This window comes from Monodelphis domestica, chromosome 6, assembly GCF_027887165.1.
Source record: "Monodelphis domestica isolate mMonDom1 chromosome 6, mMonDom1.pri, whole genome shotgun sequence".
Lineage (NCBI taxonomy): Eukaryota > Metazoa > Chordata > Mammalia > Didelphimorphia > Didelphidae > Monodelphis > Monodelphis domestica.
Genome location: NC_077232.1, coordinates 204,510,520 through 204,537,362, shown reverse-complemented (window position 1 = coordinate 204,537,362; position 26,843 = coordinate 204,510,520). Strand labels below are relative to the sequence as shown.

Here is a 26,843-nt window from a genome sequence, read left to right as displayed (position 1 = left end):
GGAAAACTGAAGCATCCAGGGTTAAATGACTTGCCCAGGGTCACATAGCTAGGAAGTATCTGAGGCTGGATTTGAACTCAGGAAGATGACTCAGTACTCTATCCACTGGGTCACCTAGTTTTCTCCTTTGTGAACAGAGACTAGGCTTGGAGTCAGAAAGAAAGACAGGGCTGAAATCTTGTCTTCTTACACTTCCTAGCTGTAGGACCCTGCTCAAATGATCTATTATTTCCTGAGCTGTAAAAATGATGCTAGTAATAGGGATAGCACCTAACTCTCCCAGAGAAATCATGAGGCTCAAATAAAATATATGTGAAGTCCTTTACCAAATTTAAAGTGCCGTATTAGCATTTGTTATTAGTTTCCTCATATGTAAAATGAAAAGTTTACATTTGATCAAGGGTTATTCACCTGGAGGCCCAGAGATAGATGGGGGGGGGCATGCATTTGAATGAGATAAAAAAAAAGTACAGCTTCCTATTCACTGACCTTTATAATCCTCTCCATCTTCTGCCTGTAAAAACACTCTGAGAAGGGAGTTTTAGACTTGGCAGGGGGAGGGGGGGCGTCCACTGTGCAAAAAAGAGGTTAGGACCCTCCGGTGTGGAGGATCTTTAAGGTCCCTTCCAGTGCTATCGGCTAGGATCTGGCCATTATGGGAATCCCTTGGGTACCACCTTCTCTTCAAGCTCGTCAGTTTCAGTGATCCAAGTTCCTCGTATTCACCAGTAGAGGGAGCAGTCTCAAAGAGATGGCGACGGGTCAGGCACAAAGAAGCGTTTGGATAATGTGTTAAGAGAACTGGAAGATTTTTAACAGAGGACCCGATGTCCTTAAGGATTGTAAGCCTTAACGATGTAGGAGTGAGGTGATGAGGAGAAGCTGGGTGGCTCAGTGAATAAAGCACCAGGCCTGGAATCGGGAGGTCCTGGGTTCAAACGTGACCGCAGACATTTCCCAGCTGTGTGACCCTGGACAAGTCTCTTACTCCCCATTGCCTAGCCCTTGCTGCTTTCTGCCTTGGAACCAATAGACAGTATTATTCCTAAGATGGAAGGTAAGGGTTTAAGAAAAAGGGTGAAGCAATTGTAAAAGGTTTTTAAAGGCAAACTGGGGGATGTGTGTGTGTGTGTCTATCTATCTATCTATCTATCTATCTATCTATCTATCTATCTTAAATTATAATATTTAATTTAATATTAATAAATAAAATTTAAATTTTATTTTAAATTTTTATTTATTTTATATATAATATATACTATTTATATTTTATAAAATAAAATTTAAATATATATATATATATATATATACATATATATAAATTTAGTTTTTAAAATTTTATCCTGGAGACAATAGGGAGCCATTACAATTTCATGAGCAGGGGAGTGACCCAATTAGCTTTAGAAACTAGAAATGTCACTTTGGTAGCTAAATGTTGGATGAACTGGAGAAGGAAGAGATTTGAGGTGGAGAGATCAATTAAGAGGGTGTTACAGTAGTCTAGGCCAGAAGTTTTGAGGGCCTGAATTGGGAGCTGGTTCTGTAAAGGGAAAGGGAATCAAGTAGAAATAGACTCAATAAGACTTGGAAACTGATTGACTATGGAGTCAGGAGGAAGAGTAAAGATCAGAGTTGGGAAGGATAGCAGAGGTCATCTGGTCCAATCTTGTTTTATAGATGAGGAACCTGAGGCTAGAGAGGCAACGTGCCTAAAGGGATGCAGGTAGGGAGTAGCTGAGCTGGGCCTGGAATCTAGGCTCCCTGAAGCTCAAAGGAACCTTCTTGTCCTTTGAAGAGTGGATGAGAGGAGGCACTTAGGAAGTAGATTCCAAACCTGATATTGAAGACATGATATAGACATGATATAGTAGTAATGGTTAACTTTAAAGATCTGGACATCTTTTGGATATTCTTTTTCTGCCCAAAGCAGAGCAGCTCATAGTTTCTTGGCTTCTTTTCTGGGTCAAAAAGGTAGAGGAAGTGAAGTGTGTAAACCTTAAAATTTCTTAGACTTATAAATGTTGGAAATTTCACCACTGGGAAATTTCATACTTGAAAAATTTCCTACTGATAGTCTATTGGAATGTGAACCCCCTTGGCATGGGAGGGTCTTTCTCCTCCCTACTTAAGATTACTTTAGGACAGAAACCTTTTGCTAAACAATGGAAAGGGCTTTGACCTATGCTTAAGCATAGAACAGGAAGTCCTTTGAGTCATGATTGATTTTAGAATTGATACAATCTCCACCCTACTCAGTCCTAACAGGATTTAGGAAGGGCTGCAGCATAGATCAAGATTTAATTATTTGAGAATATGACCTTCAACAGACATGTGCAAAGCCACAGACCTCTGGGCGGTCCTGGGTTAAGCTAGAGCCACCATTGGCACAGGGAAGACACGGACAGTGATCGGTAGATGTGAGAACTGAGGGGAGGTAACTTGGATGGTTTCCTTAAAGATAGAGGGGTCTGAGGACTAGGGAGGTTGGAGAGGTTTTGCTCTGAGAGGTTGTGCTCTGAGGAGCTTGCTCTGAAGGAAGCTGGAGGTGGAGGCCCCTGAGACTGTTTCTCTATTTTGGTCACGTGAGTGATAGGGACTGATCTCTTTTCTTTGCCTCAGCTATCTAAGGGCTTGGGCCTTTTGGCACAGCCTAAACAGAGGGGGTATTTAAGCCCTATTCCCTTCTCTCCCCTTTCTCTCTCTCTCTCTCTCTCTCTCTCTCTCTCTCTCTCTCTCTCTCTCTCTCTCTCTCTCTCTCTCTCTCTCTCTCTTATACCTTTCTTCTTCCTGTTTGTAATTAAACTCCATAAAAGGTTGACTGCTCTCTTGAGTTTTCATTAAGGAATTACATAGCTGAATTCCTTGGCAATCTTAAATTAATATATATCAGTCTTTTAAAGTGATTTCCTTGTCACAAGTGACATGGGGAATTAATTGATATCCTAGACCAGATTAGAAAGAATAGGTTGAAGAAACTATGGACACCTTGGGGGCAAGTGACTATTCTATGATATATCCGTCTAGAAAAGAAGAAGCATGAATTTCATCTGCCCTGTACTCTATATTTTGGAAGAAAATACTTCAAAGGGTTCAGAAAATGAATAAGCCAGATACAGTGGCTTAATTATCTATTGGTAAATTTGACATAAGCGGGATGGGGAAATTCTCAGAAATGAAATTCTGAGTGAAGAGGACAAGTGAGGGTTGCCCAAAGAGAGTACATGGCTACCAAGGAATTAATCAATTAACTTAGGATTTAAGACTTATGCATGGAGCCTCAGACACTTCCTAGCTGTGTGACCCTGGCCAAATCACTTAACCCCCATTGCCTAGCCCTTACCACTCTCCTGCCTTAGAGCCAATAGACAGTATCAATTCTAAGATGGAAGGTAAGGGTTTAAAAATTTTTTTAAATAAAATAAAAGACATAGAAAAAATGGATGTAAGGGCAGATAATGGAGGATTATTCCAAAATGTTTTCCTGGCCCTATAGAAGTTGTGTCACCTTAAATCCCCAAATGATTCCTTCTAATGACAACAAAATGGGTTTTGTTTTTCATTTTTGCTGGGGGCAAAAGGAGGATCAAAGAAAGGCCAAGTCTTCTGCTTGAGGAAGATGAAATGATAAATATGATGGTGAGAAGGCTAACTCCTCAACTTTTATTTTGCTTCTGTCTTTTTTCCTCCAAAAAATGTTATCTCTGGACTAGCAAGGACAGGATTAGAAATCATTAGCCAGGAGCTGAAACCCAAAGATAAATCAGGAAAACACAGGAGAAGCCCACAATTACCCTCAATGAACATTTAGTAAGGACCTACTTTGACCAAAGATACACAGGCAAAAGTAAAACAGTGCTTGCTCTCCAGAACCTTATTTTTCTTACCTTCCATCTTAGAATCAATATTATGTATTGGTTCCAAGGCAGAAGAATGGTAAGGGCTAGGCAATGGGGGTCAAGTGACTTGCCCAGGGTCACACAGTTAGGAAGTGTCTGAGGCCAAATTTGAATCCAGGACCTACCATCTCCAAGCCTGGCTCTCCATCAACTGAGCCACCCATCTGCCCCAATCTTATATTCTTTTTGGGAGAACAATCAATATAGATACAGATAAAAAATGGTGCACAATAATTTGGAGGGGAAGACACTACTGGGTAGTCAGCAAAGAGACAGGAAGGAGGATCAGTGGAATAGACTTGGGGTAAATGACCTCAGTAAGACAGTCTTTGACAAACCCAAAGACCCCAGCTTTGGGGACAAAAACCCAGTATTTGATAAAAACTTCTGGGAAAATTGGAAGACAGTGTGGGAGAGATTAGGTTTGGATCAACACCTCACACCCTACACCAAGATAAACTCAGAATGGACGAATGATTTGAATATAAAGAAGGAAACTATAAGTAAATTAGGTGAACACAGAATAGTATACCTGTCAGAACTTTCGGATGGGAAAGATTTTAAAACCAAGCAAGACTTAGAAAGAGCCACAGAATGTAAAATAAATAATTTTGATTACATCAAATTAAAAAGGTTTTGAACAAACAAAACCAATGTAACTAAAATTAGAAGGAAAGCAACAAATTGGGAAACAATCTTCATAACAAAAACCTCTGACAAAAGTCTAATTACTCAAATCTATAAAGAGCTAAACCAGTTGTACAAAAAATCAAGCCATTCTCCAATTGAAAAATGGGCAAGTGACATGAATAGGCAATTTTCAGTTAAAGAAATCAAGACTATTAATAAGCACATGAAAAAGTGTTCTAGATCTCTTATAATTAGAGAGATGCAAATCAAAACAACTTTCAGGTATCCCCTCACACCTAGCAGATTGTTCAACAGGACAGCAAAGGAAAGTAATGAATGCTGGAGGGGATGTGGCAAAGTAGGGACATTAATGCATTGCTGGTGGAGTTGTGAACTGATCCAACCATTCAGGAGGGCAATTTGGAACTTTGCCCAAAGGGCGATAAAAGACTGTCTGCCCTTTGATCCAGCCATAGCACTGCTGAGTTTGTACCCCAAAGAGATAACAAGGAAAAAGACTTGTTCAAGAATATTCATAGCTGCACTCAAAGGGATTTTTTTTAAAAAGTACCTTGACAGTTCAAAAATATTTTTCTCATTACTCTTTGAACCACACTATTTAAAAGCACTGAAAACATAAATACTAAATACCCAGTAAAGAAGTTATTTTAAATACTATTTTTTAAAAAATTTTTTAAATATTTTAAATACTGCATACTGGTGAAAGTGATTCATTCATACTTTAGTATGCCACTTAGATCATTTCACTCTTGACAACTCTAACTAAAGAAAAGGAAGTTCTAGTTTGTGTGTGTATATTTAAAACTGGGAAAGGCATGGTATGGGGAGCGAGGAGGAAATTTGGGAACATGAAAAACTCTGGAGGTAATGAAAGTCTAGATGGGGGTGCTTTATTTAATGAATCAGGACAGTACTGAAAACAAGTGATAATAAGTAGAATACCGAAAAAAACAAGCAGGAAACTACCATATGCCCATAATTCCATATTTGCCAAGAGCTTGCCCTCTACTGAAAAAAGGGAACATAATTTCTGCTTTTTCTTTGTTGTATTTTTTTCTTTTGTACTCTGGCTCCCCATTTTCAGGTACCAAAATTCAATTTAGTATTAAAAATACTATATTTCAGTTACACTTAGACTAAGTAAATTCTGCGGGCTAGCCTCAGAACCTTTTGCATAGATGTGTTAGCGCTTGGTTTTTATGAGAGAATATAGGAGGAGTTCCAGATGTCAGTTGATTCTTAGAATATATCTGGTTCATAGGCCATGAGTTCTTGTGGTGGTTTTTGTTGTTGTTATGGAATTGTTTCTAATTCTTTTCATATCTTAGCCTCTCACTGAAATGGTACGCTCCCTGGGAGCAGCTACCATGCCTTGTGTCTGTATTTCCTATGGCATCTGACACAAAATACAAATTGAATGAATGATTTAAAAATAACACATTATGATTTTTTTGGCATCAGATCTCTTCTTAAATATGTTTGAGGGTAATATTAAAATCATATTCCCTAAGCTTAAACTAACAGATGGCAGAGAGAGAGCCCAGAAGTTTGCTAAGTGGTGAGGAGGAAACCAACAAAAATATATCATATGGATAACTAATTATAATGACTTTCCCCAAAAAAAGGTCCTTTGTTTTTTTACTAATATTTAACACGTCAATTTTTAAAAATGAATTTTTATTGATTTTTTTATCACCTAAATTCCCCCATATCCTTTCTCCTGCCTTCTGCCAGACAGCCATCTAGTAGAATAAGTTATATTTTTAAAAGAGGGGAAAGAAGAGGAAAAAAAATCAGCAAAATCACTGAATATGTTTCAAAAATTCTGCATATATATGCAATGTTCTATACTCATGGACTTCCTTTGATTTCTGGGGAGTAGAAATTGTTTTTTTCATATCTCTTCTTTGGAGGTATGCTTTAAATTAATGGTGTCAAAGAAATGGGGGTCACAAAGCTGTATATCTGGCTGTATAGTGACTTAGATAACCACAAACAAAACTTATTGATGTTTTATTGTATTTTTATTTATTTTGTTAAATATTTTCCAGTTAAATGTTAACGTGGTTCCTGATAAGTTTTGGCCAGTGATTGACACTTCTGATTTAAGTAGTAAATTTTCACTTTATTTTCTGATTAATATTTATCAAGTCAGAAATGAAGCAGTTTTTAAAATGGCTCATAGTAGTGGCTTTGGTTACTTTTCAAGTAGCAAAAAAATATGTTTAAATTGTTTTTAAACATTCTATTGTTACATGAGGATCGGTTCCAATTTGTGGTCTTGTTGTGAGTTCGATGTGATGTGAAGGCTATGCCAAGAAAATGGAAACTCTGGTTGGGCTTACAAATCCAGAAAGACTTCTATTCAGCTAAATTTGGAGATACTTATTGCTAAAAGGATAACTACCAAATCTTTGGGTTTCAGGGTTGTTTGTTTGGTTTTTTTAGCCTCAGCAATTCATGGTTGACCACTAAGTTAGGGGAGGGATTATAATTAGCATCCATAGAATATCTTTACTATGGATATTGCAGAGCTTTTGGAGTATTGAAGCATTCTACAGTCATTGCTCATCCTTCATTTCAAAGAGGAACAATGATATCATGGGGGCTTGGGCATGAACTAGTTTTAAGTGAGGTAGAGTTGCACAAGTTCATCAGCTCCAGTTTCTTGTCCAGAATCATAGAAATCAGTGGCAAGGCAAAAATCAAGACAACTGGCAATGGTCTGGGATCCAGTGGATGACCTTGTCATCTTTGATGTCTGACCAAACTCTAAGCACTCCACCTTCATGGATGTTGGGACAAATTGTTCTCATCTGCCTGCTCTGCTGGAGGAAATCTTCCCATACTTTCAGGGCTGGTTATCCATCTTTGGTGTCTACCATTGATCTGACTCTCACCTTTCACTCCAAGAAGGTATAGTATGCCCAGAGGTGTACCTCAATAAAAGTGACTAGGTGGTGGGTTGAGATGAGGTAGGGGGATGTCTATTCCAAGCATGTGAAGACTTCTACTCCTGCCATTTTTGGATAGGAATAATACAGCCAAAAAACAAATCACACCATTACTTTTTGAGGAAGCTAAAAGTCTCTTTAGTTTACTAAATGAATACTTGAGAAATGACAAATTATAACGACATAGATTTGAATTATAAGGACTTGAATTCAAATTCCACCTCTGCTCCTTATTTCCTTTATTACCTTGGGTGAATCATTAAATCTCTTTAGGACTTGGTTTCTTAACCTTTAAAATGGTAGTGAATAAATAAAACTCTGGATTCAGTCATGAAAACAGTGTTCAAATCCCATCTCAGACACCTAATTAGCTGTATAATCCTGGACAAATCCCTTCCCTTCTCTGACCCTTATTTGTAAAATAAGAGGTGTCTAAGGTCCCTTTCAGCTTGCAATCCTATAATGACATGGTACTCTCTAATATTCCATTCAGTTCTAAATCTGATAATCCATCCCTAAGACAGGACTGGGGCCATAAAATGTTTATATTTACTCAAACAAAGAAATCCAGATATTTGTTAAGCCCCTATCTTGAAGGCTCAGTGGCTGAGCCACCGAGGAAAGATACGAAGTTTAGATAATTCCTGGATAAAGTAAGAAAGGTTGCCGTCTAATAGGATATGAGGTCCCTGGAATATATGGAAGGAACAGTAGAGAGACATAGAATAAAACCCTCAGGAAGGTCTGAGAGGAAACTCTCAATGCAGGATCAGAGAAGACTTTCTGGAGGAAGTGACTTGGATGCCCAGATTTAATGGCTTGGTAACAACTTAAGACAGAAGGAGAATCCATCCATCCGAGGACCTGGGAACTGGGTGAGCAAACAAAGGATGCATTCACAGGAGAGAATAGTGTAGTCTGACTAAGAGGCAAGACTAGAAAGGTGAAGTAGCTGCTGTGTGTAGAGGGCCTTGAATGCCAAGACATAGGAGTCTGAATGTTCCCTAGGAGGTACTAGGGATCCAGTGAAGATTTCTGAGCAGAAGAATGACTGGAAGATTAGCCTGGTATGTTGTTGAAATGATGGATGGAATGGAATGAGACGAGAAAGGAGGAGAAAGATTTGTTAGGAAGCCAGCGAAGTGGGTCTGGGTGGCTGGTAAGGATGGATTAAGGTGAAGCCAGATGCCTGCCTTGTTAAAGAGAAGGAATTGACAGAGTTTATCTCAGCTTGGATATAAGAAGGGAAGAGAACAATTTATACAACAAGAAGGGAATAAGTAGTTATTAAGTATCCACTTTGACTCTTTATGACCCCATTTTGGGTTTTCTTGGCAAAGATCCTGTAGTGGTTTGCCATTTCCTTCTCCAGCTCCTTTTACAGATGAGGAAACTGAGGCATACATGGTTAAATTACTTTTTCAGGGTCACACAGCTAATAAGTATCTGAGACCAGATTTGAACTCAGAAAGATGAGTCTTCCTGACTTCAGGCTTGGCATTCTATCCCCCTAGCTGTGGAGAACACATCCCAGGCACTGTGTTAAGTGCTTTACAAATATTATCTCACTTGATCCTTATGACAACTTCGTGAGGTAGGAGCTATTAGTTTTTGAAAGACTTAAGAAGTTGGATCAGTGTAATAACTAACCAGGATCCCAGAGGACTGAGAGTGAAACATGCAGAGGTTTGGCTTGAAGATGTATGATGAGACACATATTTTTGGGCTTGGCCAATGGGAGAAACTGTTTTACTTGACTATGCATATTTTTATGAGCGTTTTCTTTTTTGCTGTAGAACTGGGAGATGAGGAAGTGAGAGGGAGAGAAAATAAATTTTTATTAATTAAAAAATTAAATTGAAAATAGATAAATAAAAAAGATCTGAGAAGTAAAGAAGAGAGAAAAATCAAAGAATACCTAGGTTTCAAATATAGTACACTGGATGAGTGTTGGAGCCATTGACAAAATATATATGTATCTATACATACATTCAAATACCCACATATCATATATATACATATATATAATGTGTATATGAACATATAGATACCAAACCCCTTCAATATTGTGGGAGTTAAGGGTATAGTTCCTCTATGATATGGAAAACCAGTGTAAAATTTTGGGCCCTCTTTTTGTACCAGAGAAGAAGTCTGAATTATTTTTCTCATATGGAGTGTTTACTGTACCTTACTGTAAAATTTGGGTGAATATTTAATTTTAGATCTATATGTAGATCAATATTTATTTCTAGCCTTCACATGTTATCTGTTGGCTTTCACGTTCTCTTAGAAAACTAACTTTTTATTTATATTAACTTTTACAAAAGAAATAATGTATATTTAGAACATGAAATGATAAAATATACTGACCCATACAATATTATACATGTATTTTATATATTTCGGGGGTTTTATTTTTCTGTGTTGTGTCCTGGCCTTTGTATGTCATTGGCAGCTTCCACAAAACTTCCCCCAAATTCCCATTTAATCTCTTATGCTGCTCAATATTACATTGAAATAGTGATGGGAAAAGTTGTAATGTGGAGAGGATACCTGCTTGTACATATACAAATCCATACACATAAATATATGTATGCAAATATATATACACATTATCAGGAGAACGAGCAGGTTTGGGGAAGTGATTATAGAGTTAATTTTAGGGCTGTTGTGTTTCAGATAGTGGAGAAATCTAGGTAGAGATGTTTTATAAACAAGAGGAGATATAGACATCTTAGAGTTAAAAGTCAGGGGAGTGAATGAGATTGTCAGGAAAGACTACAGAAAGAAGAGGAGAAAGTCAAGGACAAAACCTTGGGAGCCTCAGCCTTTGGGGGGGGGGAAGAAAACTCAATTTTAAAAGCTTAAGAGATCTGGAAGAGAATCAGGAGTTACAAATGGAGCCAATGAAGGTGAATTAAGAGGTAGGAAGAGAGCCAGGAGAGTCTTGGGTCTCAAGCAAAGTGAGAAGTTATTGGTAGTGTCACATGTTGCATCAAGGTTAAAAAAAAGGATGCCACTGGATTTAGTAATTAGCTGGTTATTGGTGATTCCCAGAAAATGAGTTTCAGTAGAGTGGTGGGGAGAGTGGTAAAAAAAAAAAATCTAGAGTTGAGTAGATAAGTGATTAGTTGAGACATTCAGTGTAGATAATTTCCCTTTCAGAAGTTGAGCAGCAAAAAGGGAGAAAAAATGATGAAACAATAGCTGGAAGAATCCCAAAGTTCAGGACAAGGTATTTTTTTATGATTTGGGTGCCAAGAGTGTGCAGGTAGGACTGGGTCATTGGGAAGAGAGAGAGATTGTAGATTGATGAGAAAGGTGGGGTGACTGCTGGAGGTATGAGACCAAAGGTATTGATTGAGGGATTAGTCTCAGAGAAGAGTAAGGATGGACCAGAGGGGGAAAAAAGAAAAGCAAAAATGGCGGGGAGGAATGGGGGAAGGCAGTTGAGGGCCTTCTCATAATCTGGGTGTGAAGATGGAGTAGGGTACAACTGGGGATTAGATAAAAAGGAAAAGTGATTGTGAGGAATGCAATAAGGAATGTGAGAGAAGAGTAGAGTCACTCACATGTGGATTCCAAAGGAACAGGGCAGGATATAGATGACTCAAGGGTCTATGAAAAGGTGCATTAACAAATGAATGATGCTTAAAAATACTAGCTTCTCTTGCAAAGAGAAATCAACATGAAAGAAGAGAACTTTGAAGTTAGATTGTGGTCAGTCACAGAATATTCTTTAGGGGTAAGGGGAGCATTTTAAGTGCACATTTATCACATTAATATTGTGATGTTAAGCTAGATGAATTATAAACAATTTTGCTGTCACACTGGGGAAGATATCGATAATCTTTGTGTTAACAAATTCTAGATTATGAATTGCTTATCTTTGTTAAGTCTTTTTTTTTCAGGTAGCTTTGAAATAAATATTTAGGAAATTCTGCATTTTAGTCAACCAAATTCTACTGTTAATCCACCCCAAGCCCCTTCCCCTATATACATACCAGATATATATTCACTCCCTTTACCTCTACCTTCCCATTTAGGTCTCAATTCATAGGACCATAAATCTAGAGCTGGCAGAGACATTAAAGACCACCCAGTCCTACCCTTCCCACCCCCCACCCCCATTTTAAAGAGGAGAAAACTAAGGCTCAGGATATTAAGTAACTAGCTCAAGATCACAAAGAAGCTAAACGTCAGAGCTTGAACACATCTACAAGCAGTCTGGGATTGTTTCTTCATGTTATATAAAATTCCCATGATCTCTAACAATATCCATAGTCTATACCAGTGGTTCTCAAAATGTGGTCTGCAGGCACCTGGGGGTTCCTGAGGTCCTTTCAAGGGCTCAGTGAGCACAAGACTATTTCATAATAATGACATTATCTGTCTCATATGAGTGTCCATGGAATATTCTAGAGACTATGTGACCAGTTCATTAAAGATTTAATTGTAGACATGAAGACTGACTTACAATCTCATCTGAAGAATTGCACTTTTGCTTTTTCTACAGACATGGTTTGACTTACTGTTCTGCTTGTATTTATACTGTGTCCAGTAGTAGCACTAACTAATCCTTGAAGATCTTTTATGTGTATTAATTAATTACCCACACATATATATATATTTGTGTACATATGCATATATATGTACACACACAAATATATTGATACAGATTCACACATAAGCAAGTTTCCATTAAGAATGCCCTTGGTGAAGTAGCGAAATGATTACTTTTATTAAGTATTGGCCCTTGGGTACATGCCTTTTCACTATTCCATGTGATGAAACTACTACATCTGGAAGTGTGATGATTTCTTGAGGAAAAGTACTCATGATGGAGTAGCCAATTGAACTAGTTGCTTTCCCTCAAAACCCCCCACCACCATTTTTACTTGAAAGAGTTATGGACAAAGTATGGTTATTCAGTTTTGAATTTCTGGCACATTATTTTCTAAATATTGAACCTATTGAGCCTGTCACTTTAAGGAAAATAACTGATATTATTTGTTGCTAATAAAATTTAAATTTTTAAGCAAAAAACCTGAATTTTGGAAAACTCATTTCTGCCATGCGAACGTGATAGCTTCCCAATACTTAAAGGACTTTTCTGATGAGGTTGGTGGTGATCTTAATAAATGGTTTTAAAAAATGATGGTATAATAAGCATGTCAACATTTAGAATATCTACATATCGTATTGAACCATTCCCCACCCCCAAATGACCAATGCATGATGTTTTGAAAACATTCATGGTTATAATCCATTCAAGGTTCAAGAAAGATGGATGGATTTTAATGTAACTGAAAAATTCATTGATATGGTTTCAGATTGTACACTGCAACTACTCTTTAAGAAACTATAACTTCTCAACTTTAGGGATAATATCAAAGAAAAAATCCACAATTATCTGTAACGGTAATTAAAACACTTTTCTTTTTTACCTAAACATCTATGCAAGGCTGGATTTTCTTTATGTACTTCAATCAAAACAACATATCACAACACATTGAATACAAATATAAGAATCTGGTTGCCATTTATTAAGCTAGATATTAAAGATTTGCAAAAAATATAGAAAAACATGTCATTCTTATACTCCATTTTTTGGAAAATAATTATTTTTCATAAAATAATTTATGAATATAGTGCTTATTATTGTTATTTTTAAATGAATTAACAAGTATTTAAATTTTTTTCATGTTAAATTTTGAATATGGCAAATATCTCTATAAGCCACATAAATAGAAACCCTTTGGGATTCTGAATAATTTTTAAGAGGGGTCCTGAGAGGAGACCAAAATATTTGAGAACTATTGATCTACTGTACTCACTGTTTATTTCTGCTTCTCCAGTCTTTTGTAATCTGGCTTCCTTCACTTTATTTGAACCAGTTCATTCCAAGGTCACCAGTGACCCTCTTATCACTAAATCCAGTGGCTTTTCCCCATCCTGTCTTCATCTTCCCTGACCACTTTGCTGCATTTGACACTTCTGACTAGCCTTTCCCTGATATATTACCTCCTCTGAATTCCTTGATGCTGCAACCCCAGTGGTTCACTGCTAACATCATCCACGCCTGTAACCTCTTTTTCTTCCCTCCTTCATCCAACATTGAAACTTAAGAGACCCTGCAGCAGTCTGTTTCTTTTCAGTCTCTGTAATCTTTCTCTTACCTATTCTTATGGCTTCAGAACTTACTTTTTGGTAGGATATTCTCCATTTTCCAACTATAACCTCTCCTCTGAACTTCATATTTCCCATTGCCTGCTGGAAGTTTTCATCCATCTCCCACCATTGCCTCAAACACAATGTGTCCTTAACTGAACTCCTTATCTTTTTCCTGTGACCTGACTCCCTTCCTACTAGAAGTTCCCCATTTCTATTGCTAGCTCCACCTTTCTCCCAATTTAGGAGTTTGGAACCTCAGAATAAAACTTTTGACTTTCTTCTCCTTTCCTTATTTCTACCTCAACATGATCAATTGCCAAATCTAAGCTATCCTACTTCTGAGATCTCACGGATATCCAGTCTCACCACCTTGACCTAGTTTAACTAGACCCTAATTATCTTTTACTTGCAATATGGTTTCTGATCTCATCAACTCAACTGAAAATATTTTCTCCAAAGTTATTGATAATCCCTCAATTGCCACGTATAATAATCTTTTCTTAGGACTCATCCTCCTTGACCTCAGTATTTGATATTATTTATCATTTTCTCTTCCTGGACACTCTTTCCTCTCTGGGTTTTCATGAAACTACTCTTTGCCTTATCCTCCCTTTACCTTTCTGAATCCTCCTGAGTTTCCTTTGCTGGCTCACAACATAAATCAAAACTCCTATTGATGGGTATTTCCCAAGTTTTTGTCTTAAGCCCCCCTTTCTTTCTACACACGCCAGTCCCTTTCTTGAGCTTCAGTTCTGTATCACCACTTGCTTAGTGGATATATTGTAAGCTAGATATTTATATTTTAAACTCAATATGTCTGAAATGAAATTCATTAGCTTTACACACCTCCTCCTCTACAACCCACCCTTCTTTGAAATTCTCCCATTTCTGTCATAGATGCCACAGTTCTTCTAGTTTCCCAGGTTTGGAACCTTGGTTTTATCCTTAATTCTTAAAACTTAAAATCCTTAAATCCTTAAAACTCTGCCAATCCATTTAGTTGCCAAATCTTACCATTTCTTCCTCTATAATATTGCTCACACTCTACTTCTTCTGTTTACTCACTCAGCCATTACTTCAATTGAAGTACTCATTTAGTTTAGATTACAATAACCTCCTCCCCTGATCTTCTTGCCTCCAGTGTCTTCTTACTTCAGTCCTCGCAACTTTGAAAATGACTTTCCTTAAGAAGTATTATCTGATAATGTAAGTCTCACATTCAATCAGTTTTAGTTTTTAGTTTGTTTTTTTTTTTTACCAGAAAACACTTAACTGGAAAATTCCTTACCTACAGTATTACTATGGCATACAAAAGGCACCTTGAGAAGAGATCTACAGACAACAATAGCCTGGCTTCCTCAGCTGCCTGTCAGTCTTTATGCTAGAGGAAGTGCAGATAGACATACCCATGATACATCTTTTCCTAGGAGTCCCAGAGAACATAACTGCCACTTTGTCAAGTCTGGGTATCTTTTTTGGGTCTAACTCTAGCTTAACCAACAATTGAAACAATAGAAAGGCATCAAGACATTGGCTAATCAGTTTCTCCATCAATAATCAGTAATGGACCTTTCTAGAAACTCCCTAAATATTCCACCTCTGAGTCCTCTTAAGTTATTTCAACAGCACAATACAGGTATCCCTTTCATATCACAAGGGTTAGTGACATGGTGCCCCTGCAATTCTGAAAATCCATGTAAAAATGTTTGGTCCAGGGAGCAGCTGGGTGGCTCAGTGGATTGAGAGCCAGGCCTAGAGATGGGAGGTCCTAGATTCAAATCTGGCCTCAGACACTTCCCAGCTGTGTGACCCTGGGTAAGTCACTTAACCCCCATTGCCTTGCCCTTACCATTCTTCTGCCTTGGAGCCAATACACAGTATTGATTTCAAGACGGAAGGTAAGGGTTTAAAAAAAAAATGTTTGGTCCTCCTTTCAAGACTTCAGAGAAGAGAGTTTTTTCTTTTTCTTTTATGGGGTGTTTACTGCTTATATTTAAGGTATTAAAAGATAAAATATGTTGATATCATGCAACACTAGACACATATTTTAGGCATTTCTGAATTTCTAAACTTTTTCTTTGTCCTCTGCTGGCCTTTGCAAAACTCCCCCCAAATTCCCATTTAATTTCTTATATAGATCCACAATATATATATAAACTTCAATTGGGAAAATTGTGATGTGGAATGGATACTTGTAATTACTCAAGAGTATATTTATTGAGATCCTCATAACTCAAAGAGATTTTTCTAATTGGGATAATTCTGGCTTGTTGAAATCTATGAAAGGTTTACGTAAGACCCAATTCACGTGCTGTTTCTCCTCTGTAAAATTTTCCCTGATCCCCCCACTGCACCCCCATTTCCCACCCCAGCACCTTGCAATTTAAAAGGATTCTCTCTCTTTTAACATTTTATATCATTCTGTTTGAGTACATATATGTTCTGTATACTTACTGCAGACTAACAATATAACCTAAATACTTCATCTCTCTCTGTTAGGCTTAAAAAAAACCCAAAAACAATTAAATACTTGTCTCTTTTTCTCCTGTTAGATTCTCAAGCCCTGTGATGAACACATAGTAGGTACTCAATGATCAACAACCTAGTCAATGGTTGTTGAACTTAATTAGGGAATATGAGATGATTATATATACTTTATTCCAGAAAATAATTCTAAAATCAGCACCCAAAGAGTTCTTGTGATCAACATTAAAACATACTTGTCTTCCTAAAAGGATAAAAAAGCTGATCTGCAATACTTGGGATGTAAAAACAACTAGTAGATTTAACTATGAGAAGAAGATAATTTTGGGAAAGTGGACAAAAGAAGACAAAATCAGGCTACCTTTGGCTGCTCAATTTATCTCCCTTGCACAACACTTGAAGGAGGATTTTCTCCCTTATCATTGATAAGCATCATCTTGTTCTCCATTCTTATATCAAATCTACCACTTAGAACCCTGAGCCTGTCTACCTAATGCCAAAATAATGAGTGAGATCAGTTGTATACAGGGTAGCTACTTTAATGAAACCAGCTCAATGGGAAGGGCCAGGCAATTTGGCCAAGTAACAGTGGGGTTAGCAAGCATTACTAATAAGTGGACCAAAGAATTCATCACCAAGGGGCTAATCTGAAAAGCTTCCAATGTAAACTACATTTTATTCAGTTTATCTACCTTGTTAGAGGGACCTAGTCTAAATGGATCCCACCCCTCACATTCAATTTGTGCTTAGAGCATGCAGGAAACATGGAGGTGAAAGAATGTTGGGGTAGACCTTAGGAGGGATGAAAGGAGCCTTTTGCTGAGAGAGAGCTGGCTCCAGGCCCTAGAGCCCAACTTCCTTGGCTTCGTTAGTGCCCATAAAAATGCCTAATAAGGACATGAGATAAGAGGAAGTTGTAATACAGGTAGAGGCAGTGGTTAGTGGTACACACACTAGCCTGGAAGTTAGAGGGCTCAGTTGGAGTCTTGGTCCTGCCACTTTCTGTGACTCTAGGAAGGTCAAATCCATTGAGCCTCCTCATCTATAAAATGGGGATAAAACGTGCCCTGTCTACTACCCCACTGTGATGTTCAAGTATGCCAGGTATGTTATAAAATGTCACAAAATAATGCATAATTATTCTTACCTACTTTTAATGAGAGATAGGGTGATGGAATGGATAAGTGGGCTGGCCTTAACATCAGGGAGACCTGAGTTCAACCCCTTACCTTTTCCCTCCACCAAAAAACTCTATAGCATCAAACCCAACTTGCCCAAGTGGCAAGTCTTTAAAATTAAAAATTCAAAGAAGGAACTTCACTGGTAAATGGAGCTTCTTTATTTAGAGGTCCCTTAGCTAAAAAAAACAACAACAACAAACCACAGTTCTAGTCCCTATCTCGACCCTAATTTTAATATAATATTCGTTAGCAACAGAGTCACAGAGTAATCTTGGGAAATACATTAACATTGTGTATGCATGCCTTGGTAGGTGGTTTTTATGTTGCAAATGCACCTTTTAGTATTTTTTTAAAACTCGGTGCAAAGCTTCTAGTAATAGTGTTTTCCTGGCCTAGACTGAGAATCTAAGCAAGAACTATGGAACTTTAGGGCAACTGCAAAACTGCCCAAAGTTAAGGATTGCTGCAGGTATTAATTGAGTTCATTTAGATTCAAGACGCTGATTAGGCTCCTACTATGAGTCTGGCACCTGCTAGGTGACAGATACAAAGAGAAGACCCAAAAAAATAGTCCCAGGCATTCCTTTCGCAAATGTTCTGACCACGTCAGAGTTTTCCTTAACTTTTAAGACTTTCTTATTCCAACTAGCAAGTTGTTTACCCCAAACCTTGGCAGTTTTTTTTTTTTTTTTATGGTCAGCAGTTAGTGCGGAAAGCCGCGATGACCTGTGGATAAGGGATGCTTTGTGTTTCATTATGCAAGGGTGTCTCCCTCTCTCCCCTTTACTAATATGCAGGAATCTTCTGGCTATTGTCTGATGCTAGCAATGCTCATTGTTATTTACAGAAAAATGCTCGGAAAACCCGAGCCAGGGGCTCCTCCAGAAAGATTTACCATTATTTCTCCTGATAAACACGCAAGATGTGGTCGTTCTACTCTACGTAAGCTGCAGTCGCTATTTCTCAAAAACTAGTTCTGGCAAGTTTTTCTCCTTCTATCCAGGAGGACACTGGGAAAACGGGCTTCGGTCTTGGGTTTAGCCTCATCTATAGTTACCTATTACTCTACCTTTTAAGTTCCTTCTGACGTCTTAGCACAGGGCTTTAACCAGATAGGAAAAGAGCGAGCAAACAATGGGCATTGAAATGGTTCTTTCCTTAGCAGGAATAAAGCTATAAAAGCTCCATACAGGCTAACTGAACTAGTTAATTAGTGTTTGTATATGCACACCGCTCAGCGGAGAGGCTGAGCTCCTGAGCCATCTTGAAAGACTTAAAAAAAAAAAAAGGAATGTAGACTTTAAAATCATGGCAGTTGAAAACCAACAGGAATATTTTTATGTGAAGCGTTTCTACTTCAGTACCTTTTAAAAGTTAATAGATTCAAACTGGATTCTTGGTGGATTGGGAAGGCAGTTTCCTGAGTGAAAAGATTAGCATTTTGGTGGGTGGGAAATTAAGGGAAAGCTAATTTAGGATCAGAAGCTGCAAAAGGCAAATTAGGGTAGCGGCAAGTGCTCCCCCATTTCCCATCCCCCTTTCTCTTCCCAACCCCCTTTCCCTCCTCAACCCCCCCCCCCCCCCCCCCCCCCCCCCCCGGTTTCTCCTAGAAAGCCTAGTAATCAGCAATGGCCAGAGCGGAGAGGCTAGGAATACTGCTTGGGAGTAGAGATTAACAAATAGGTTTTGTTCTCTTTTCAGACCCTGTCTGCAGGCAAAAAGAAATGACCAAGAATCAAAACCAAACAAATTACGTCTGTGGTTTGGTTAAGAAAAGGCATCTCCAAGTGCTTTAAAAAAATACCACGTAAGTATAAGTTGGAATGTGCTTATTCTGGGGAACATGCTCAACTACCCACGCAGCTTTTCAAAACACATGTTTAGAGGCACATTCATAATTGCATTCTCCTGGCGCCTGATTTTTATTATCAGCTCTAACACAGATATGAATGAACACTGCAGAAAATGTAAAAACACACATTTTTGCTATCAGAAATACCTCAGGGGAAGGGCACCCGGGAATGAAGGGGTATGCATCTCCTCTGGAGACAGCTGTGTCGATGCAGTTTTCTTCGCAATGCCAGGTTACCTGCAATTAAAGCAAAAACACTTTTCACTCCCTAGGAAATCATGTATCATGCTGCCAGCGCATGCAAAGAAAGCTTTTGTAGTCAAGCTGCCCACTTGTTTTTTGCTTGGCGAGAATTCTTTTGACAAGAGCCAAGAGGATGCACAATTCACGTGTATTACTAAAATGCTACCTCGGAAATCAAAATGCATCAAGAAGGGCATTTTAAAGCTCAGGCTAGCCACGGCTACCTATCATCGTCTTTACTCTTTTAAAGAGCTGCTTAATTAAACATAACTTGCCTTGGAATTTCTGCCTTGCGAATTAATCATCTATATTTTACAAGAACTTTGACCAAAGTAAACTTTATTGCAAAGACTGCGGTGTGCTGGAGAACAGAAAGCTGTAAAGAATGGGGCAGGGCTCATTTGGAAAAGTACATTTTTCTTGTGAATGTTAGAGGGCATACCAGATGGATCACCGGTTGCGATTTATTCTCTGACTGAGTGAACTTCTGGTCAACAATGAAAAAAGTCTGAACTGCTGCCAGTCATGAACATGTGATTAACCCTAGACTCATTCTCTGGACGGTCTTTTCTCTTCCTCACTGGACTAGAGAGGGGGAAATCCTGTATACCCATTCTCTTACACTTAAGTCTTTTTAGCTTATTATTTCCGTTGCCAACTTTTAAAATATCCTGGATATAAAAGGTTATTTCGGTTTTCTTTAAAATCTAAGCTCCCTGAGGGCAGGGACCATTGCTTAGTTTGTTTGTCTCATCTTTGTATGCCCAGCTCCCACCCAGTGTCTGATATATGCCTAGCAAATGAATGTGGGCTCAGAATGGTTTCCTGGCTATTAAAAACCCTGGTAGCCACCATAATTGGGACAATTATTTAAGAAGCTACTTAGAGCAAGGAAATGCTATACACCCCAAATATGGTAATCCAGGACTTTTTTTGTTTTATATTAATAATAGCCCTATAAGAACCTCTCCTCTCTCTCTCTCTCTCTCTCTCTCTCTCTCTCTCTCTCTCTCTCTCTCTCTCTCTCTCTCTCTCTCTCTCTCTCTCTCTCTCTCTCTCCCCTCCTCTGCTTCTACCTCTTTTCTTTTTTTTTGGTTTGTTCCAAGAAAATCAACTCAATTTTATTGCCAGAAACAGAATAGCTACTGCCCTTAAGAAAGTTCAATTGCTTTCTTCTACACAGTGATTCTATTAAGGTGTAAAACCCAGTTAAGCTTAGCAGATCCCAGGCTTCAGCAAAGGTACTTAAATTAACTGCTTAGTATTCTACCATTTAGCTATACATATAAGATTTTATTTAGCGCTTTAATGAGCATGCCAATTTTCTGGACGGTCAGGACTGCAAAAAAAAAATTGCAACAGCTTGGAGTGCAATGTTTTGAACTCACTGATGCAAAACTTATGTATCCCATTTATCTTTATATTTGTCTTGAGCCATCACTTTAACAGTCTATCAAAGTAATTAACCAAAGAGCAGAGCATGCTTTGGAATTCATAAACATTTCCTCAAGTCACTCTAACAATCTCCAGAAGACAAAGGTGGATAGATCCCCCCACAGCCCCCAACCACACGTACACACATAGTATACATCCGGATGCATATCTGTAGGAAGACATCACACATATCACCACGATGCAATTCAAACATGTTAATATATAAAAGTCCTACCTGGCCTTTGTCCATTGATAAGGAGGATGCCCATCGCGAAAAAAAGAAATACCAAAAAGAGCAATGGAAATCTCATTTTGCTGCCACACAGAAGACAGCCAGAGCACTCCCAGAAAACCAAACCACCCCTTAAATACTCTGGCAGTATCTCTGTGGCTCCGCTCACGATTCTAATGACAAACCTCAGAGTGAGCTGCCAGCTGCACTCTCCAGCAAGGTTAATGATCACATAAGACAAGGTTACTGGTGCTGCACTGTGGTCAGTTGCCTCCCTCTTCCCCCAGCCCCCTTCTGCACCCCCCCCTCTCTTTTCCTGTCACTCCTCTTTATTTTCCATAAGCAAATAATGGCGAAATGGAGCATCCCAGTAAACAACCTCTTCTCTGGGGTCTGCTAGCCTTCAGGAGGGAGAATGCTAAGGCTTCTCTTGAAATTCTAGAAATAGAGAAATATGTAAAACGAGGCATGATACTGCCCCCTCCCCTTCTCCATTTGCAACTGTTTAAACTTTGCATTGCCCATATTGGTCCCACATGCAGAAAGTAATGGGAAGGACAGGAAGTCTCTCTTTTGTCCCTCTCCCAAAGAATTCTGCAGCCCTGACTTAAGAACCCCCAGTGCTTTGTGGCAGGGCTAGCTGCTGAAATGCTTTCTCTTTCCCAAACTGGCTGCAAAGCGGTGGCTATTTAGAGGGAATTTGTAAATTACAAAATCTGCTGTGCCTTTTGTACCAAGAAGTATTCTGAGGGTTCAGAACAGCTTGAAGTTAGTCTTGGCTTTCAGTTGGGAAAACAAAAACTCAAATGTACAATGTGGCCCTGACAGATTTTTTTCAGGGGGAAAAAAACCCCCAAACTCACTGCTGGGGAGAAAAAGTTAGGCAAAATCCAGTAAAACACGACTAGTGCTCTGTTCTACATTGGCATGTGATAGGGGATTAGCAACAGGAATCAGAATGAAGAAAGAAACCTAGGCAAATTCCATCCCCTGATAAACTCAGGATTTTCACCTGTATCCTCAAAGATGGTTGGGGCTCTTGCATCCTTGGTAAGCAGTAGGGATGCCGCTGACAATACACTCTGGAAGTCAAGCAGAGAGATGAAAGGGGGAAGTGTTACTGCTAGAAAAAGAATAACTGGCTAGAGTTCATAAATAATTTTTTGTATTTTGTGTTTAATTCCAGGTTCATTGTTAGAGATTTGCACTTGGCTACCGAAAAGCAGTTGAATTTAACTAGCTGGATGATAGAAACACTGAAGTGTCTATAATGTGCAAATCAGGGAATTAGGCTGCTTGGAGGATACCAAGATATAATAGGGACAGTTAGATGTCTGAGGGGGGAGAGAGAGAGCCAGGCCTGGAGTTCAGATTTGGCCTCAGATACCTCCTAACTCTGTGAACCTGGGCAAGTCACTTAACTTCAGTTGCCTAGCCCTTACATTCTTCTGCCTTGGAACCCATGCTTATGGAGTCTGAGGCAGAAGGTAAGGGTTTAAAAATTTTTTAAAAATGCATTAGATGAGGTCTCTGCCAACAACAACCATCACAACCACGAGAAGCATTAAAATAGTGCTTTTCAAGCTTTACATATTAGCCCATTTGATTGAAGAAGCTTATGATTGAGGAATGGGAAAAGAAGATAATTCTATAACTAATTATAATACAAATTAAGATCTAAGTTCATAAGAGATGGGAAAACACCATCCCATGGCACATCCAGGACTTGGAATATTGTTTTATTTTGTTGGGGGGTGGGAAAGGGTTTATAAAGGAGGAATCTCCCAACCCAATGCCCAAAATATAGTTAGGATTTCATCAAGGGATTGAGCTGTAAAAAGACAAAAGGGAAAAGTTCCTTTCTTTTGGGAGATTGGATAATACAGAGGGAAAGAGCAAGAGCTCAGGAGTCAGAGACTGGGGTTGAACCCCTCTCTAGAACACTGACTGTATGACTGTGGATAGGGCTTCTTATTCTCATTTTTCCATCTGTAAAATAAGATTGGATAAGGCTCTGAGGATCCTTTTAGTTCTACTTCTGTGACCCTAAGAATCTATTGTAAACTAGTGGATTGTGAGAAGAAAGGCATAGAAGTGGAATAAAGTGACAGGAATCTGGGGAATGGTGAACAGTTTGCTTTGGCAGAAGTGTAGAATATGTGCATGTGAAGGGAAACATTGTGTGAAAAGGTGGTATTGCCTAGGAAAAGTTTTTGCTTGAAGTTTCCCAGGTTTAGGTGTTTAGTAGAGACCCTGTTGTTCTTTAGAATTCAACTCAATCCAGAAAGTTATCCCAAATCTAGATAGAAATCTATCCCAAATCATAATCTTTTACTTAATTACAGTTTTATCAAAACCATAAATATACAGAAGTTCTCAAAATAAGAACTTCTGAATGTTTTTGGCAACTCAAAACTTAGCAGCTAGATTTTTTCTTTGAAGGATTTTCCTCAAATAACTTAGAATAAGACCCCAGGACTCATATCCTTCCCACAAACAGCTTATCTCACAGTTTAAATGGATGTACAGCATTTGAGGCAACATTTATTTACTGCTCAATGTAGATTTCCAAGTGAACTACTCAGCTCTACCAGCACTTTTGGATCCAACATTCTAACATTATCTCCAAGCTCAGAGAGGTCTAATCCTTTCTTCTGCCAAAGAAATGTCATTTTTCAGTTACTTCTTCCCCTCTGTGTCTATTAACAACTATTCAGCTTTTGGGTATGATAATTCCCTATGCCAGGCTTATGGGAAGAAGTTTAGCTGGACATCACCCATTGGATCTGGCCTTGCAATGCAGTAATTTTCTTCATCTTCTCCCCCTGCCCAGGTGTCCTAAGATCATAGTTTTTTTCTAGCTTGCAGTTTTCTTTATATACATATTTCAATTGACAAGAGTTTATTTTCTCTCCTTTTCCTCTCATTGAAAAAAAATGAACTTACTAACAAACATCTAGCCCATAGTTCTTTAACTATTATTGTATATGTTTAAAATCTATTGCATTTTTAAACATTTCCTGGTGAAAATTCTCTAGGGGAAATGGGGAGCTGAAAGGACCTTCTGGTCCTATTCCAATAGGAAAATCTTAAAGGAACTATAGTTTCAGGTACATTCTCAATTTAAAGGCATGGCTGCATAGCATACATTAACCCTATTCAACCTATTATACAGTATTGCTCTATGAATGACAATGGATGCTATTACCTGGGACTTAAGACTGTTGCCAAATTTAATACATTGTCCACAAAGCTCTTAATAGATATTAAGCTTGAATTAAAAAATTGAGAAAGCTAACATATTTTGGGGAAGGCTTGCAGATAAGAATATCTTTTCTTTAGAAAAACATTAACTTTGTCTTTATTTTATTTTTTACATTTTAAAAAGAATCAATACTTTTATTATTTGCCATACATGATGTTTTAAAAATAGATTAAATTGACAATTTCATTTTCTATTGTCTAGATTTTCCCCTCCTACCTTCTCCTTATTATTATTATCATTTTTAAATCATCTTCCCATATGTCTTTTTTGTGGACAAACTTGTTTTTTATAACTTTGCCACATTCATTTTCACTTATTTTGTGGAGGTTGTTCTTTCTATTTACTTTGCTTTTGTCATTGATGATATTCTTCTCTTAGGTGTGTTTATTTCACTTTGCATCAATTAATGTAAATCTTTCTATGCTTCCTTGTGTTTATCATGTTTGGGATTTCTTATAGCATAGTTATTGGGGTGTAGGGGGTATTCTAGGAGGACTAGAAATTCTGGTCTGAGGGCTTTCTGAGCCCTTTTCAGGGCTGCTCATCTGCCTTTGGTGTCTATGTTTCATCCAACTCTCACCTGTGGTTCCAAGAAGCAATAGCATGCTGTACCTGGCAAAATCATCTTGGCAGATGGGTGAAACTGGGTTGAGGGTAACCAATAAACTTCAAACTCATCAATGAATTAGTGGGGATATCTACCCCAAGCACATGAAGCCTGTCCTTGGTAGAATGAGTGGATGAGAACAATTTGTTCAATGGCCATGAAGGTGGCTGATGCTGCAAAAACACCAAGGTCATCCACTACATCCTGAGCCATTACTAGTCATCTTGACTTATGTCTTGCCACTAGACTTTGATGACTCTGGAAGAGAGTGTGAGGTTGATAACTTTTTGTATCACGTTATGGTGGCAGTATTCCTCTTTAGAAAAATGTAGCACGAAAGCCAAGCATAGCAATATTCTCCTACAAAAATATTATTTCAATAATGTCACATTGGTCAATCAACAAGCTTTTATTAAATGTTTATACTAAGCATGGTAATAAGCATTAGGAATACAAAGACATGCAAATGGAGATTCTGAAAAGAACTCTTCACCTTCCAATCAGGAGATGCTTTTGTGGTGTGAAGTCCAGCACCAAAATGATCTTTTAGAATGAAGAGGTTTCTGGGGCACAGTAGAAAAAGTCCAGAAGACTACAGTCTGATGGGCAATGGGTAGAAGTTAAGAGTGTACAAAAAGTGATCAGTCTCCACTCTCTTTATGGGTATAGACATTATATCTGGCTTTTGGATCAGTTTGGAATAGTTTTTTTTTTTCCCCATCAATGTTTTTTGACAACCACATAAACAATAACAATCATAATCCTTTAATAATGTATAACTTTGTCCTTTTAGGTATTTTACCTATTAATGTGAGTTATAAGAAAAATTAATCATTTGTTGGATACTGCTTCTTCAATTAGACCTCCTGATGAACTTGGTTAAGCTGATCTTTGGACAAAAAACATGAAGTCTGTCCCTGGGTACCTATGAGAAGCTTTTCCTTTGGTGACATAATCTTAGAAAAACCAGAATTACCTTCATGCCATGATGAAGCATTGGAATAGGACTTTAGTATATGAGTTATGAAAATTATATTAACATATTACTTGACATATCTTTTACAATTAATATATAATATAAGGTGTCACATATATTAGTTAGTATTTATAATAGTATTTGAGTTTATATAGCTTTTTTTGTAACAGGATACTTTATTTTCCCTCTCTTACATGATCATGATAACATGATTATTTTTCCTATTTTGTTCCTATTTTTATTAGGAACTTTAGGATTAGGATTAGGAAATTATTCCTATTTTGTAGGATAACAACAAAAACAACAGTTATAAAGGAAATTCATGTGGGAGCTCAAGATTTGAAAACATTTTAGATTTGTAGACTTTTCTGATCCTTATAAGCACCCTGTGAAGTAGGTGATGAATCTGAGATGCTCTGTGAGTCACTGCCATAGTCAGGATGGGGGGTCATATTACAGTCTCTGACTTCCAGGCCCAGTGTTCTTTCTGTTATACCACTTAAAATGTTGGAAACCAATTTGATGTATTGCTCTTTGGAGCGAGGGTGTCAAGTAACCCATGGATGTTAAGTTATAAAAATCATAGAATTGCAGAATTGGAAGGCAAGCCAGAAGTTACATGCTCCAATTTTTACTTATATACTCAAAGTCTGTCTATTAGATGGGGCAGCTAGGTTTTACAGTGGATAGACCACTGGGATTAGAATCAGGAAGACACATCTTCATGAGTTTAAATCTGGCCTCAAATTCGTCCTAGCTGTGGGACCCTAACTAAGTCACTTAACTCAGTTTGCCTTAGTTCCCTCATCTGTAAAATGAGCTGAAGAAAATGGCAGGCCACTCCAGTATCTTTGCCAAGAAAACCCCAAATAGAGTCATGAAGAGTCAGGTGCA

At 38.1% G+C, this 26,843-nt stretch overlaps 1 protein-coding gene across 1 annotated transcript in view; it reads right to left on the bottom strand.

Annotated features, from left to right (window-relative positions):
• The window catches only part of APELA (apelin receptor early endogenous ligand), a 36,851-nt gene extending 15,461 nt beyond the window's left edge, over positions 1–21,390 (bottom strand). Inside the window, exons 1-2 of the mRNA XM_016423137.2 lie at positions 21,105–21,390; positions 19,340–19,429 (exon numbers count right to left, since the gene is read on the bottom strand). Of these exons, the coding sequence (XP_016278623.2) occupies positions 19,341–19,429; positions 21,105–21,180 (165 nt within the window). The 5' untranslated portion in view covers positions 21,181–21,390 and the 3' untranslated portion in view covers position 19,340. The remainder of the gene's footprint in view (positions 1–19,339; positions 19,430–21,104) is intronic.
• Positions 21,391–26,843: the final 5,453 nt, after the last annotated feature.